The following is an 18,556-nucleotide window of genomic DNA, read 5'->3' as shown; positions in this document are numbered from 1 at the left end:
TCGTAATTACCATATGTTGCCTTCATTTCAAAACTTATTCAAAGAAAAAAATTGTAATTGGAGGTCATTTTAAAGGAAGTTTGCATTTACCACCTTTGGCTTTTCAGCGCTTTCATTTGAAAATTTTCATTTTCTAAACATTTCGGGAGGAACTGTATCGCCATCCACTCCTTCCTTGCGTGCGCCAATGGTTTGGATATCTGTAATAGTTTCGTGACACTAGAGGATTTTTTTCTATCATTTATATCTATTGAACAGCGGAAGCAAACCGCACGAAGATTGACTTGAACACTCTACAAGCAATTATGAACCAGTTGAATTTTTCATAATTTGGAATATTGCAGCGGTGTTGAGAAAGGAGAGCAATTTTCGAGAAAGTCTTTTGCTCCTTTTCTGAAGATCGGAGAGCTACTTGTAGGCGTTCGAAGCGTTTCACGCCACCTCGGTAACCGAACATGTTGAGTGGTCGAGTCACGTGTTAGTCATGACAGTTCCTTTGTGAAGATGAGTGGTGATGAAGTTAAACTGATGAAGGGACATTCACACATGGACACCCATATTCAGTCCAGGGCTCGAACCAGGAACTATTCTGTGGCGATATCGTGATGGAAGCTCTCAATACGCCCAGGCACCATGGCGCGTGGGATTTACGTATGTCCATCTGTGAAATTCTTTCTTAACTATTGGCTGGGTAGGCTGAAGTATGGAGGGAAATGGAAGAGGGGGGTGACGCGAAATCATCCTTAGGTTAAACAAATGAGCATAGCGTTCCCAACTCACTGCCTAGAGATGATGTAAACACAATTATACTAAACACCACAAAAGTAATGTGAAAGTAAAGAAAGTGATGCACTAATGTTACTTCACTTCCAAAAATAGCACGTTACAGTTACTTTTACGTGTAGTAAGGACATTTAAATGTTTACACAAGTATCATATCTGTTATCTGTAGTGCACATTTTCCCATTGTTACTTAACTCGCACATGCATACGTTTGAAACAACATGAACATGTTTCGTCCTGGCCAATAAATCCTACACTTATGAATAAATCAGGGTAATATAAAGGAACGAATTAACGTTACAAGTAGTCTTGTAATTTTGGTAGGACGTTACCAAAGCAATTTCCGAAAAGGAGAAATGCGTTAACGTATTAATTTAGTGACTCCCAACTGTGACCCTGTATTTGATTTAGTAAACAGGAGTACATTTCTATTAAGCTTTGACAAAATAGTTTTAACGGTGAAGAGTGCTGCTCGCTCTCACTCTTTCCACACAGTTTCAAGAAAATGTGTTACTTTGAATCTTACACCATTATAGAAGCCAGGTACGTATCAATAACCTGAAGGAAATTAACAATAACTAGTGTAAATTTTCCGACAAACCTTTGTCATGTTTCAACCACAATTCGCCGCTACCAACGTCGAGTCCAAGCACACAAATATCCACGATGCTTACACGTACGGTTCATATATATAAACATAAAGAACCGTTATTCTTTCTGGAGCACATTATTAGATCTTTAAACGCTTGGCGTGGTGCAAATTTAGAATTTTATCTTCGCATTTGAATTAATGCAACATCAGAATACCGTCAGAGAAAAAATAATCTTGGATTTGCATCGGAAACTTTCACTCACCCATGCAAACCAATATAAAATGCAATTATTTTATTTACCAACAGAATAACGGATCCTCAACTTTCTTAGCACAAGGTGCCAAAACATTCCGTTAAAAGTACGAACGAGGAAATGCTTTTTCCTTGGAGCACGATATAATTTACAATATCTTAGCACTTCAAGCTATAAAACTTGCATCGACAGTAAACACATTTTACCACTTTTACGTTGCATATTTAAGAAGATTTGCTCACTACAGAAATAAGCAATGCTGAAGCTATCTACATCTTATTCGTGACATCAACTCTGTACTTCTTATTTCGATGTTCAACTGTTTTAGTGTTACCCACATTGGTCGGTTCGTTGAAGAGTCAATAACTAGAAACTACTTTTGACTGAGGGTCCATCTGATTTTATAGTCCCAAATAGATTAATAACTTTACAAATAGATAACTTTTTACTTCCCCGTCAAGCCTTACTACAATGAAACTATCAATTCCGTAAGTTGATCTTACGTCATACTGCTATCTAGGAGTTGCTATGATAACTATCAATAGCTTGCTATTGTAAAAATCCGTTTTGAAAAAATCTAAAATTGGTTTGAGATTCGTCTTCTAGCAGGCCACGATGATTCAGATAATGTTAAAACATTAACATAAACAATTTCTTGTTCGTAGTGTAAACAATAAACTGTAGTCATGTAAGGTTCTCATTTTCACATATGAAGCATATCGTGGCTACGCAGTAAACGCAGCTCCAACCGGTGTCATAACTAGACAAAGGCAGCCGTGGTCCTTACGAATTAAAGAAGCGTGCTTTCGATATTTTCTGCTAATTCAATATGGCTTCTAATAACAACTATTTTGCTAGTATCTCTCCTTTCTTTTATGTTGTAGCCTTTCCTGTACAATCTCCTTTAGCTTAAAATCGTTAAATTTGGAATGGTACCTCTCCTAGTTATTGCCCAAACTACCAATACAGTTAGGCCATAACGTCTGGTACCAATGACGCCACCTATTTATGCAGAGAGCATGGAATGGACACCACGGTCACCTGATCTCAGTCCCATGGGCTTTCTCGTGTAGGGGAAATCTGAAGTGTATGTTGTGAAAATCCTGGATCTGGATTATCGGGAAGGGACAACCTATGCAACTGATGTTGTGGATCCTCACAATTTGAAGAAAATTCAAGGAAACATGTTGAAACGTTTTAGTGTGTTGAAACTGGTAAAGGACAAATTTTGCATTAAGGAAATGTTCGGCTCATCAGTTCTCTCATTGGTTCGACACTTTATGGCCATTCTGTACACAGGGACCTTAACTTTTCTCATTCATGGTAACGCCGAAAAATGTTAATTATTGCCAGAAAGTGCCAATAAGTGGTCAAATGATATGATAAATGCATTTTATGCATTCCAAGTTTTGAAAGGACAAAAATTTGGTCTTTGACGCGATAATTTAATGTTTCTCGTGAATTTTTATTTTAGGCGTACATTGTGAAAATTTTCGGAAAATCGGAAATTTTTAGGTTCGCATGTATCCAGTAGGGATCACACCGAAGTATCTCTCTCTCTAATCAAGGGGTCCAAGGTTCAATCCCCGGTGAAGGCATGATACGCAGTGATTCAGATCTCACTTTAAACTACAGATCGAGTCTGATTAGTTTTTTCAAGCATAAAGTTGTCTTCTAGCTGCCATAAAAGACGAGTGTGTTAACCATTCAGGTATGCGAGAGCTCTGGTTTAGGGTGTGCATAAAAGTGATTGTAAATCCAATGTAAAAATTTTCAGCTAAATTTCCTTTTCCCGTTACCATTAATCTTGCAGTGAAGGGGCGAAATGTTTCTTATTTTTTTCGCTAGGTGTTCTGTAAGTAATATAAATCTAGTTTTAACATCAAGCACACTTCTCAAGAAGTAATTGTTGATTAATTTGTGGTATAAAAGTTGTTTTTAGAAATCGCGCATTTTGCGGAAAATAACGAGAAAATTGCGAAAGAAAACAGTGGATTTTTTTAAACGAAGGCGATAAATTCAGGCTCATAGTTACAATCTTATCATATTTTATTTGGTCATGGTTACTTCAAACTTTAGTCGTTATTATAAGATAATATAATATTTTTTTTCTATTTTCTAAAAATATTAAAAACGCACGGCCTTAATAAAATAATTTTGTTTATAACACGCACAGAAAATAATTTGAAATTGTTACATATGCATATACAGAATGGATCTTGCTATTGATCTGTTCCAGAGTTACAGCATAGGTTGTAATTTAGTTTGTACTTTTCCTTTCGAGTTTTAATTTTGATGAACTTGTTATTTTTGAACGCACCAACCTCTCTCCATGTGGGAAATATTGTGTATATAGTTGCGACAAAGTGATTTCCTAAGACTTTCCAGAACGCGATTGTTTTCAACTGTTGGAACTAGAGTTTTTGCGGTAACGAAGAGCAGAATTGGAAATGTAAGAGTCTGCAAAAACTCGATCGCTGAATGGATCTGTCTCCCAGCAGTTATAACGGAGTTGCAACAAGCGGTTTTGCTTTCTTCCTGTCGGCACGACTGGAAAGGGGAAATAATTCCTGAGAAAAAATGAAAGATTTTACGTCGTTGTGTCACTGAGCTTTCCAAGTTTCTATGGAAAGTCGAATTAGTGTCGCATTTACCGGCGGACGACAGGTCCTCCCCTGCGGTGAAAGTGGGCGATCAGCAGCGGATATGATGGGAAAAGTGGCCAAGGTCCTTGCACGGTTTTAGGTGACTGTTCTGGAAACTTATATCGCTGCTACAAGGCTGGAGTAAGCCGAATAAACAAACAACATGTCATGAAAAATTACATGGCTAAAGGAACAATTGCACACACAGGCGCCGATTATGTGGGTGGGGGGGGGGGTTCAAGTCACTTTCTGCCCCCCAAATATTCACGTAGAAGGACGCATGCCAATCTTGCCCCCACCCTCAAAAAATTTACCTTGCCCTTCCCAAAATTTATCTTTTGTTGGCGCCTGTGGTCAATATATTTATGTGTAGACAACGTTTTGGGGGACTGACTAACGAATCTCAAATTTCAGAGTGTAACTTGAACCATAATTTGGAAATAAATGACCGTGCTAACTGCCGTAAAATTATAGTTTTTGAGCTGAAATGTTTGGATTTGAGTAACAATTCTTAGTTTTATTTCAAGATGATGGATTTTAAATAATAATAATATCGTCTTTATTAGAGCGGGCGTGTTTCAGCCTTCAGGGCCGTTCTTACAACAGACCCTTACTTGTCTGAGAGATGAATACAATACAATGGAATACATTGAAAAAAAACAAACATGAAAAGGATTACAAATCAATATAATAAACTTTGCTCTTACATTTGCAATTCTGCTCTTCGTTACCGCAAAATCAATAAACCCTCGATAACAATTGTTGTTCGGGTAAAAGGGATTTCCTTCTCATTGAATTTTCCCAATTTTAAATTTAGAAGGACATCATGAATTTTGTCATTGTATTGTTTTCGGTTGTTCACAATGATGGAGGCACATAGTGGTTCGGATCCCACTTTAAACTGTAGGTCTAGTCCCGATTAGCCTAACTGTGCATAAAGTGGACTTAAAACACCAAATCAGCATATCAGTATGCTCTAATTAACAACCTCTATTTCAGATAACATTAGCCACAATTACAGGTTTCAAAGTTGTGCGCTTGTGCGTATGTGTGCGTGTGTGTTTCTGTACACACACTTCTTACATTGCCTCTACTTTTGCGTCATCATTCTCAATTTACCGCGTACAGCACGGTGTTGCGATAACGTAAATGCCCCTTTGAGGACGAAGCATGTGGCAACAAGGCAATGTCAGTTATCATTGAGGCTCGTATCAGCGTACAGCCTCAACGGTGCATGCTACGTTGAAGATTCAAGCACATTATATTGAAAACCTCATATATCCAACAATTTTCCCGTCTTTCCATTTTTCGCCATCTACACTAATAACGCAGTTGTCCTATGGTGTCAATACTTTTGAAACATTTGGCTCCACCAATGAACAGTGAGAGAAACGGGATTGTGTAATGGGCGACGGGAGTTTCCCGATTTCTTCCTTCGATATGCAGTGTTGCAAACTTTTGAAAAGGATAATACCGAACGCACGTGGCAAACGGACCGTATTTTTGTCTCCGAGTCCGTACGTTTGGTTTAAGAATTTCTTAGGGAAATATTAGGGATAAAACTGCAAGAGCAAATTTTGACAAGCCGTGCATTTAGCGTACGGACTAAGGTCTGGACCGTACGTACATCCGTACATGTACGGTCAGGACAGTACGGTTGGCATCGCTGCGCTTTCAACACTCGATTTTCTTCCTCCTCCTCCTCTGCCGATATGCGCGGCCCTGCGTGGTCGCCACTTTATTATAATAGACCCTATATGGTAGTAATTTTATTTTTGAATCACCATTTCAGTTGAAAGTGTTGAGCGGATTTGAGTCTGTGTTTCAACGACTGGTAAGAAGTTAGCACTTATGGGTAGACTTTTGCCGTCCTAATTGAAGTTTTTAGATTGTGGAAATTGTGTGAAGGCGGTACGGACGTTGCAACTGCACTACACCTAGTGTCAAAAAGTGTAGCAAACTAAACGGAACTACTAATATTCTCTCTTTAACCGTGTTTTTTAGATTGAAGCTACAGTAGCTCAAATAAATCTAAAATTATATTATAACCGCCTCCCCGATGGCGTAGTGGTAACGTCGTCGGCTTGTAACCGGAGGGTCCAGATTCGATGCCCAGTGTAGACACATAGTAGTTCGGAACTTTAGGCCTAGTCCCAATTAAATTACCTGTACATAAAAGTGGACTTACAAAATTCAACAAAAAAAACAACAATTATAACCTTACCAATGTAGTAATTACTGAATATTATTATTAAGCAAGTGTTATGTACAGTTTAATCGACTGACACATCATCTCGTGGAGTACGGTCATTAGCTTTGAGTTTTTCATCCATAACAATCCACGACGATATTTGATTCCACCTTTTAACGTAGTTGCAGCGTCAGCCCATAGATGGCAGGCTAAGTTAAGAAGCTTGTATTTTTCAGTTTCCAATAGCTTGCAACAGTTATATTCCAGCCAGTAGTGCGGAATTAGGGGAAATTTTCTGTAATACAGGAAAATACAGGCATAATTTCACAAGGAAAAAAGGATAAGATAATTTTTGTTGAATTGCCTGGAAATTCGAAGATACAAGGGTTGTATAATATAAAGTTCCAGTTTCATCAGCATGAGAGACTTATCGTCTCCTTCTTGGGGATTACATTATGTATGTATTTGTACTTTTCTTAAGGGATTTTTTTTTACCACTTTTGGCTATTCGCGACGATTGGGATAAGCTATGATTAGAGGAAAATGTTTGGTTTACTTTTAATTGAATTTCAGACCCTTGAATTACATTGTTTCATACAAAATAATAGTTTTACGTCATGATTTCATTCTGTATTTAAACCAAACATGTAAATTAACTATTCTTGATGCAACACTTGTTCACGATTTTTATGAGGCTAGACAATTTTTTAGGACATGATTTGAGTAGTGTGGATGTTTTGAAGTATATCTCTGACAATAACAATAAACTACTACTAATGCTAGGCCTAATAGTATTGTCGTTATAACGTGATTGTTGATTTCGATTTTCGAAAGTAATGTCGGAAACTGGACGGAAGAGGGATATTTACACCCGCTAAAGGGACATTGTGCCCAGAAGATCTGGCAACACTGACTCCGAGGCAATCCGTGCGTTCCATATCGGTGAAAGGACTGTACCCCTCACAGCAATCAGAGCTACGAGAAAGTACCACGTCCAGGGCCGACGAATTGTATCACGCACTTCATTTGGCGTCTGCAAGAAAGTACTGCCAGTGCGTTTCGTACTTCATCAGATAGGATGTAGTGTTAACAAGTGAAAGGTGCAGCGATAAAGGAAAGAAAAATGCATGTATACAGAAATTCCTAATTCAGCATATCATTTCAGTTAAATCACGGTGTGCAATAAATGTGATGCGTGATGTAATGTTGATTGATTTGCTTTATTTTACTTCACTTTTGGCTAATTTTTCGAAGATGGTGATGAATGATGATATGATCAAATTGATTGATTGATTGACTTGGGAGTTTTAAGTCTACTCTGTGCACAGTAGCAAGGCTAATCTGGGCTGGACCTACAGTTTAAAGTGGGATCAGAACCATTATGTGCCTCCACCGGGAATCAAACCCGGGACCCCTTGATTGCAAGTCGACGATGCTACCACTGCGCCATCGGGGATTATGATGAAAGGGCACTCTCACAAACAGCCATACCCAAGGCCGGGATTCGAACCCGGGACCCCTTGGCGTCGTAGCGCGGTGTGCTAACCACTCCGCCATGGGTGCCGGCTGCTGTAATTTTGAATTCGTGATGATAGCGTTGTATATAACTATAGGCGTGCGCATGGTGGGTGTCAGGGTTGTCCTTAAAAATATTAAAAATATAGAAACTACTATTGAAATAATGAAAATGGTACCAGTGTTTAAAAAAGTAAGAAATTTCATTTGATTTGAGATACCACCAACCCCTTATCTCTCTCCAAAACCATGTAACCTGGATATAATGTTTATTATAATAATCAGAAGAGCTAGGATTTTCATGACTTAGCATATTTTTTTTGGCTAAGGGTGATGTGTTCCTTAAACATATAGAAATTCATATAATGAAGAAACTAATTAAATTAAGGTGCTTTTTGAGGGCATATTTTGGCATATTTGGCCATTTCTACGTGATAGAACATATTATAATGGATTTTCGGTCATATTCAGCATATTTTTGCATTTTATAGAAATATACAGTCATTTTCGAAATGGATACGTTCTTACTCTCATTTTTACTCGAGGTTTTTTTTTTTTGGACTATAGCAAAATCTTCTAAATTTTTATTTGAAAATTTAGAGAAAGTATCCATTGTGCATTGCAACTCAGGACCCATAAAATTAACTATAAATAGTACGTATGTAAAAATATTTCAGCACTTAGATATTGATGTTTGAAGCAGTCCAGTTATAAGGGCATATTTTTAAAATTATGGTGCATATGTTGTAAAATTTTAGGTCATATGAGCATATTTTATTTTGCATATTTTGGTGATTTTTAGGTCATAAAATTCCTGACCCTAATAAACAGTAATCACATAGTAATGACATAAATCGCAGAGAACTCCTCCGCAAATCGGCCGCACTTCTCCCTCTCCGAGCACAGCCCCGATTGCTAATGCAACCTTCAATTCACAAGGCTTATTTGTTTATTTACATTTATACAAAACAAGAAGATTCCAGTAGCAATCGAAAACTCTCCCGCAAGAAAAAAAGGAATGTAAACCTCTTTATGGAGGAGCTCTGTGAAATGTATAAAATGTCGGCGGCAAATAGTAATTATGAGAAGTTATTTTTGTAGGGTAAAGTGGAAAAAATATTCCTTTTGAAGACTTACCTTGCAATGGACCACAAAAGCCCCAAGTGGATAATAAAAATATCTGAAAATGTATATTATTTAAATATTTTAGCCTCTGTCAATGGTGTTATAATCATTAATAGGCCTATGATTGGTAATTCAGCTTTCTGTGGCGGAGAGGTTAGCACAGACTCAAAACGCCAAGGTGTTCGAATGTGTCTTCTTTGTGAGTGTCCCTTCATCAATTTCATCGTATCATCTCTCATCTTAATATTTGCGATTAGTGAACCTGGCAGAAAAGAGAGATAAAATAAACAGAATCAATCAATCAGATTATTGTAATTTTGCAGGCAAAGTAAATATCCGAAGAGCAGTCTTAAGTATGTTAAAGAAAAGTATACAAAAATGTTAAGTACGGCCCTGAATTTTTGTAATGTAATAACGCCCTTGCAGTTATAATAAATTAAGAAAAGTCTTGGTAATGTGCAATATCAGTATTTTTAATCCAAGTCTCGATTAACGTGTATCATAAATTAACATAACTTTCATATAAAAGCCATCTATACCTCACAACTTTTTTTTTTACATATTTTAGAACAAGGAGGATTAGTGAAACATAAATACAAACAAGTTCAAAGGACCACCCTTGTCGAATATATTAATTTATGCAATTTGATGTTTCTTGAAATTGGAAACATATTTTGCTTGTGTGAAATCATTTTTGCAACAATGGGGAAAATATATAAGTCTTCGGGCATTTTTTATTTGAATCTTTGCACTCTTTGATTAGCTAACAAAAAAAAATCATGGAGCTACAAAGGTTGCATGTTAAAATATAAATATTTTGTTAATGTACTATACCCTGCAACGAAGAGTCGGAAGCTACATATAATCAGCAAAACATGAAAACTTGGACCTCCTGTAACTGTAAAAGTGTAAGGCCGAGAGAAGAAAAAAGTGATATGGTTTCTTATCTAGGTCTAAGCTACAAGTATACAAAATTTCGATGAAAATCCATGTCGGTGAGTGACATTTCAATTCTTTATTGGGGAATTTGACATGGAATGACCTCTGATAAAATTTCATTCTCCTATACCTAATAGTTTCTGTAAAGAAGGAATATGAAATCACTGCAATTAGTCTAATATTATCCAGATAGGCAATTGAAACTCTCCTTAAGGCACCCCCAAATAAATTAGTCTGCGCACTCGTATGTACGTACCCATATACTAAATTTATACCCCCACCAAAAAAATACTATTATCCAATCAGTAGAGAAAAAGGTTTAAATATAGGACCCCCTTTTTATGTTGTCATTTTCTGAGGATAAAAATTAAAATATCAAGCACCTGCCTTTAAAATGCATATCTATGAAATATATACTTACATGTAATAGCATCCTCAAGTATAGAAGGTCTCCATTTTTTAAAAGAAAAAGCAATTTCCAAAAAATGGTAAAATGATGTATTTGAAAATTGTGGTCTAAATATGGGCTACTAGTGGCAATATCACAAAAAGCAATTAAAATAAAAAGAACAGTCATTTATGGCTAAAACATTATAAAATTCATATTTATGAATAATCTGTTGTTTTGAAAATCACGCGGAATGTGAAAAATCGAAATTAAGAAAAACATCCAAATATTTGTTGAAAATGTAATCTCAACATTAGACCTCATGCCATAACCCATATTTAGACCATAACGCTATTTTTTTTCTTCAATTAATTTTCGCTCTCTGTGGAACATATTTCACAAACAAATCATGGCATTATAAAAGCCCACATTTGTTTTATGCACCACTAATATCGTTACCTATACAAAGCAGATGAGAATTCGGAAAACGCTGAGTTAAAACATACCCGCAGAAAGTTTTCGGAGGTCGCAATTCTATAACAGCATCCAAGGCAGAAACTAACCACCACTTTCACTTTGCGAATTGGCGCCGTAACCTTTGTCCTTGATAGATAACCAGTTCGAATAGTGTCTGCCAGGCTGCAGCACCCGGGAGCTCTAATAACTCCAAAACCCATATTTAAACCTTCGCCCATATTTAGCCCTTGTTCTCTAGTGTTGTACCAGACTTCTCAAAGTTTATTTTTAAAAGTAAATGGGTACAGTTACGGGGTTTAAATTTAACTGAGTTACAGTTATTCGTTTTAAAAAAATAACCCAGTTAGTTACTTGTACTTGAAATGTAAATTTGAGGTACTTATACAGTTACTTCCTGCTGGAAATATTCTTGCAAACAGATTACATACAACCAATGATTAATACTTACACATACATAACATACATATATTCTTGGTATATTATGGCAACATGTAAATACGATGGGACTAAGAGTAAGACAAATTTAGCATGCAGCGAATCCTAGGTTCCTTACCTTATGAGTCATTGCAGTCCCAGAATGTTTTTTTGATATGTTTTATAGTATGGAATGAGGGACCAAATATATTTTTTTCACGATTTTTGGTGATGACATGTTTTGAGATATTCAAGGTCAAAGGTCAAGGTCACGTGACAAAATTATATTTTTATCGAAAGGTGTGCTTGTTATATATCACTGGAAAGCTTGTTTAATTCCCTGTACAATAATCTTTATTTGAGCTTTCTAGGCAAAATAGGGGCGGAGTTACAGCACATTTAGTATAGCTAAGCGGGCTCAAAAAGGGTAATTTCTACTAACTTTGACCTTGAATAATTTAACAATTACAAGACGCACGAAACTAAAAATTTTCGTAGTTACTAAGTTCCATGCATATGTTTAACTCCCCAAATTTCATGAAAATCGGAGATGGTCAGGTCGGAAGCTGTGTTGATTTCGCATGGAATGACTCTTATGCGATTGATGACAATTCTTTCACTTCAGCATTCAGAGAAAACTCAAATTTGGAAACAAACTCTCTAGAAATAGACCTTCCCAACTTTAGAAATGTTCTGCTTAAGAATTTAAGTGTCGTAAAGTAGCTGTAAAAGTAACTGTTGATAACGTTACTTCTTTGCATCAAAGTAACTCTGTTAGTTTCAGCTACTCTGAAAAGTTTATAGTTTCAGTTACATTTTCTAAAAAAACAACTGTTACTTCTAACAAATAAATAGTTACTTCCAAACACGAATTTATACTTATGATGCTATTGTCCAGCTGGGAGAGAATTGTTTTTTTTGAAACTTACTGAAAAACGCGCTGAAATTTCTTCATCTTACACCATCCTGATGCACAACCTTTCATCCTGCCCTGCCTTTTGATTTTTTAGGTTGCTTCTTTTCCGTTATTTAACCTCTTTTCTACTTCTTGTGTTAATCACGACGATGAGAGGGAATGTTGAACTGATGAAATGGATATTTAGACAAACACATGCATTAACCATGATTCGAACGTGAAATCTGTTGTATCGTAGGCCGATTGGTGGACTATGGCGACGTATATATATTAAGGTTTATCTAAAAATGTGTTGTACTATTTTACTTTTGGATTGCAAGGATTCGTTCATTGCAATGCAAATCTATATGAATTCTAATTTGGTCTAATTTAGTGTAATTAGGTTTCACTTCAATAAAGACATTGTATTACGAATATGTTTTTCAACGATCAAATATTACATATAAAAAACTTACAAACTTGTAACTTGACAATTACATTTTCTATACTAGCAACTAACAGTAGCTTCTTATTCTATTTCAGCACTGAATCAAGCCAAATTACATGAAGAATGGAAATAAAAGACTGCTAAATGTAAGTACATTTTAGATTTATCACATTTAAAACAACTTATCACATTGAACATTTTGATTGTACAAATAGCTTTCTAAAAAATACAATGATATATTGTATGTACATACATGTGTAGCCTACATTATATACACTTACGTATTCAAATTGAAAAGAAAGATAATCACATAACAATACATCTGTAAGTTTAAAATGAGACAATAGTCTATTTAAAAAGAAGAACAAGCATGTATGTACATAATCAAGAATATTATAAATCATTAACACTTATTTAAAGTGTATGAACGAATTGTCAATGAGAGCTTTTCCGGATTGATGTGCTATCCTTGGTCGACTTGCTCAAGATAAAAGCTCATCATAGTTCAAGACCTCTGGAAACTGAGTTTAAACTACACCGAGGCTGTCTCAACAACGATATTATTGAGAGTTTCTCGTTTACATTCTAAATTATGAAAAATATATATATGGATTTAAAATTTCTTCTCGTTCAAAGCTAACTTCACATTTCTATAATTTATGAATATTTTTTTAAGAATTCATTTGAGAAGCATATAAAGTACAGGGGGATGCACAAATATTGCTCGGCAAATTGTCCATAACTGTTTTTATTAAATTTGCTCTTGTGTTCTACATGTTTTTAATGGCTGTATTTTTATGTTTGCTAGTGTCAGCAGCTTGTCTGGTGCTTTGTTTCAATTCTGGAAGCTCTAATTTCGTAAAGCAAAGAGTATGAACATCGTGATGGACAATTTACTTGGTAATACTTGTGCATCTCACTGTACAATTCCAGCTAATACAAACTAGAAACATTGTGAGGCGCTGAGGTTTCTTGAATGCATTTCACGTACAACACACACGTTTGTCATTGCATTGGTTTAGAATACCGAACCGTTCTTATTCGCACTCTCGAGTTTCACACTCAGTATAGTAATTAACTTGTCTCCACATTAATTTACTTCGATCAACTATGCTACATAATGCGCGAACAAATAAAAACATGAGATCCTGGATTTGAAATCACAATTTGAGCCTCGTAACTTAATCACTGCTGTGCAACAATGAGAGTAACTGTACATATGAATATCTATCTGGCCTTTAAAGGTGGATTGTACTTGTCAGTATAATCGTTGTTTCTGCCGACATATAACGATGTGTAGTTTTGATGTCCATTGTAAACGTTGGTGCTGTAGTTGCCGTAAGGGCGTGTGTATTGTACCGTTATATTGCGTTTGACGTAGCTGGTGTTTTCGGTCAGGTTCCTCTTTGAGTTCGTGCTCTTGGCTCCCGAACCGGAGTGTCTCTTCTTGTAGCCCGAGTCGTGAGGCTTCTCCAAGCTGTCGTAAGTTATGGCCGGGTAGCGCACGAGAGTGCTGTAGCCATAGTTGGTTGCATCGTTGCCGGGATCAGCATGAGAATGCTCCGTCGCATACGGCGAGTACGGGCTACCGTACCCGTCCTTCGGGTACTCGACACTTGGTTTCCCGTACTCGTGACCTTGATTCGGGACGTAGTACGCGAGCTCGTGGCCATCCGGTTCCTTGTCGTAGCCTTCACTGGGAACATGTTCGTAGACCGGCGCTCCTTTGTCGTGCGTGACGTCATAAGGGGAGGTGCTGCTCACCGTGGTCTTGTACGTGGTCACCAGTCCGTCGCCGTACCCTTTGGGGTAACCCACCTGCACTTTAGGGTATTCGTATGCGGGTTTAGGCTTGTACGAGTACACCGGCTCTCCTCCGTACGTTTTGATTGGTACGTTCTCATAGCTAGGTCCAATCTTGTATCCGTGCCCCTTGATGTCCGAGTGGAGGGTCACCTCTGGCTTGTATGTGTGGTGGCCGTAGTGATGGGTATCGGTATCGTAGCTCGGGGTATCGTATTCCGGGCCGTTGGAATATCCGTGCTCCGGGTACTGAACGATGTGAAGCCCTCCAGGCTGGCCCTTTATCCCCGCCGTCAGCTTCCCTTTGAAGCCATATCCGTAGTCCTTGACGTGGTGGATGGCGATGTTCTTGTGTTTGTGATGGTGGTGGTGGCTATGGACGTGCTGGTAGATGTGTTTGTGGTGTACCACGTGCGGTATGTAGACCACCTTATACCTGCAAAGTTAACAGACGCAGGCGATTAGTTATTCTTCCACACATTTTGATCACACGCTATACATTTCTGCTAAATATTATGGTATCTAATAATTCAATATTTATGATTTTATTTCGAGGAACCAAGATTTAATCTAACTAAGAATCGGTAAGGATGTCGAATCGACCCTTCCTAACAGAAATATGTATCATACATTGTTGGAAAGGGTATGAATCAAGGATTCAAGAAATGTAGGATTTAAGGTGAGGAAACAATTGGAAGTGGGAAAAGTAGTAGAATTAAGTTTGAAGAATCTCTATTACAAATGAAACATAATGAGTCTAACGTGCAGATGTAAGGCTAAATGCCTAATTTGTTATTTTAGGCCTGTTGGGTTTAGTTATCTTAGCACAAAAAATACATTTACAGTATACTTATGCTAAGAGAACCAAACCTAACAGACCTAACCTAGCAACGTAGGACTTCCTCGAGTGACGTCACAACGCAAGGTTGTCCTTACTTTGTGCGATAAGGGAGACATGCGAAGTCAGGGTATCCCTTATCGCACAATACTAGGACAACTTTGAATAATTAAATCACCAAAAATCACATATCCCAAACGAATTGAAGTACAACAATTTAAAATAACGAAAATAATGTACAGCTATTAAAAATAGAAAATTCAATATCACAAAAAAATCATAAATACGGATGAAAAACAGAAATAAAGAAAGTTGAATCCTAGTGGAAATTCGCAAACAATCCACGTTAAAAACCAAAGTTCGACCTGGCAATACTGTGCCTTTAGATCATGGATTTCGATAAAGGAAAGCTCCTATGGTAAGTAATGCAAGAAAGTTTATATTTTTTTTTTCACAGAACAGGAACTTCTAATTGAAAAATGCACAGTGTAAAATCGAACCACGGATTAAGCACTACGAGTGAACATATTTTTTTTTACGCCGAAACGGTAAAACGCAAGGCTCGATTGCGCAGTATAGCCTGAGAATCATAAATAAACGAACCAAGTTTAAGAAGGAACTATTCATAGCACCTCTCCATGGCATCATTAAAATATATAGTATTTGATTGACTGATTTGCTATATTTTACGTCGCCTTTCGTGCCACTTTTGGCTAATTTGCAAAGATTGGAATGAGTGATGATAGGATGAAATTGATGAATGGACACTCACAAACATCCATGCCCTGGCGTCATAACGCGATGGGCTAACCACTCCGCCACGGGGGGTTGGCGATATAGAGTATTTGGATGACGGAATGGTGTATGATATTTTCATCTGAGCATGTTGTGAATCTTTATCTGAAATATAATTTGTCAGTAAGACCTCCTCTTTTCCTTCCTAAAATTAAGAACAGGGTCCGTTTTGGGAAGTTTTCAAGTGTTTAAGAATAGGTTAAGGCAAAAATATCGTATTCTACTGCTTAATGTTCGAGTGTTTTTGAAGTCCACTTTATGCTAATCGGAACTGGGCGTATAATTCTAATATGGGATCCACAATGTACCTGCACTGGGTGTCGAACTAGGATCCCTTGATTGCAATCAAGGAGACGACGTTACCACTACGCTATGGGGGAGGCTCCAAATGTTTCGAGTACTTCCATCTAATCAATCTTCTGAGGTACTACTTTACCAGGACAGTTTTTAAGAAGAATTGTAGGTGGAAGAATATTCCTTAATGTGTGAATCGATCTTATATGAAACTGTCCGCATGCATAGCAGCGATTATGGTTTAGAAATGTTTTTTGCATTCCATCTAAAGCGGATTGCATCTTGATTACATAGGTAAACTACTTGAATTCAATATTGTAAGAATACTTATTCATTTTCTCTTCTCTGAATTTATAATCGTGTATTGTTTACCTAACTAACTACTAACTAACTAACTCTCTAGCCTTCTTAAGCCCGAAGGTTCATGGCTGCAGCAACACAGGCCTTCCATCTTGAGCAAGATCTATATACTCTTTTCCATCCCTACCAATTTCATTTAAATCCATGTCAACGTTGTCCCTCCATCTTCGTCTTGGCTTTCTTACCATCAAGTTTTCCAACAAGAATCCTGTAAACTCCTCTTTCCTCTCCCATTCGTGCCACATGGCCTGCCAACCTAAGTCTTCTTGATTTAATTATTCTAATAATATCTGGACATGAATACAAATTATGTAGTTCTAAATTCTGTAACCTTCTCCACTCACCTGTCTCCTCATCCCTTTTAGGTCCAAATATTTTCCTAAGGATCTTATTTTCAAATACTCTCAATTTATGTTCCTCTTTCAATGTAAGGGACCAAGTTTCACACCCATATAATACTACAGGCAAAATTATTTTTTTTGTTTCTTAGATATTAAAAGAGAAGACAAACGTTTATGAAGACAGAAGTAACATCCATTTCCTGAATTAAGCCTACTTTTTATTTCCTCTTTAATATAATTTTCATTTGAATATATTAGTCCTAAGTATTTGAATTTGGAAACTGGTTCAAACGAGTAGTTATCAATAATTAGATTTTGGTTATTACCTAACAGTTGGTTTCGGCCTGTAAGCATATATTTAGTTTTCTCATTATTAACTTCCAAACCTATCTCTTTAGCAGTTTTGAAAAATATTTTAGCATTATTCTTAATTGTATTTATATCATCCCCTACTAAGTCTACATCATCTGCATATGCTAACAACCGAGTTATACCATTTAATTTAAGCCCTTCGTTAGTTTCTTCTACCTTCCTAACAGCATATTCTAAGGCAAAATTAAAAAGCAATGGAGATAATGCATCACCCTTATGTAAAAGTCTTCCGTTATTGATTTGTCATTTTTTGTAATTCGTACTCTATTTTTCTGATTTATCTTTTAGTTTAACAGTGTTATATAAAATATTTCTTGATAATGTAATCTGTTGACATGATGAGTGCCATATTATATTATTTTATAGCGCCTCCCCGATGGCGCACTGGTTGCCTCGTCGCCTTGTAATCAAGGGGTCCGGGGTTCGATACCCGGTGGAGGCACATAGTGGTTCGGATTCCACTTTAAACTGTAGGTCCAGTCCATATTACCCTTAGTGTGCATAAAGTGGACTTACAACACCAAATCAATCAAACCATATTATTTTATAAACTTCTGTTGTACTCATTATAACATCAATTTGAGATTTCATATTCAACATTTCTTATACAATTTTATCCGTGCCCTAAAATTATAGTTTTAGTGTTATCTATACTGATTGCAAGTACTCAATCTGTAGATTGATACTGATACTAATCATATATCCATGTTGAAAGTTGTGCCCATTTGAAATGAAAGTTTGAAACTCCTTCGGTGTTGCAGCTGTTCTACACGGGGCGATGATTTTGACTGGCGATAAAATCAATATCCCGAAATTCTAATTAAGAAGATGAGATCCAAATCTCGCGTATCTTAATTTGCTCCTGATTCACATAGATATGTCCCCGTTAAGGCTTGGAGTGGTCGCAACACTAATTAGCCTAGCCGTTAAGCAAAAGTTGAAATTGGGCCTGCTGGTGAAAGTAAAATGGCATCATGGATAAAGATTTCACTTGAAGATTGCGAAATTATCAGTACTTGACGACAGGGATAGTGTCGAGACGAAACTTACCAGGCTCTCGTCTCGTGTGTGAGAAGGTCTTTTCTCG

At 36.9% G+C, this 18,556-nt stretch overlaps 1 protein-coding gene across 1 annotated transcript in view; it reads left to right on the top strand.

The window, feature by feature from the left end:
• LOC145988309 (uncharacterized) overlaps positions 1-18,556 on the top strand; it is a 264,996-nt gene that overhangs the window by 67,262 nt on the left and 179,178 nt on the right. Inside the window, exon 2 of the mRNA XM_083123173.1 lies at positions 12,762-12,812. Coding sequence (XP_082979299.1) covers positions 12,783-12,812 — 30 coding nt within the window. The 5' untranslated portion in view covers positions 12,762-12,782. The remainder of the gene's footprint in view (positions 1-12,761; positions 12,813-18,556) is intronic.

This window comes from Lepisma saccharinum, chromosome 5, assembly GCF_977018435.1.
Source record: "Lepisma saccharinum chromosome 5, izLepSacc3.1, whole genome shotgun sequence".
Classification (NCBI taxonomy): domain Eukaryota; kingdom Metazoa; phylum Arthropoda; class Insecta; order Zygentoma; family Lepismatidae; genus Lepisma; species Lepisma saccharinum.
The sequence above is the reverse complement of the archived record's forward strand: the minus strand, read 5'-3'. Positions and strand labels throughout refer to the sequence as shown.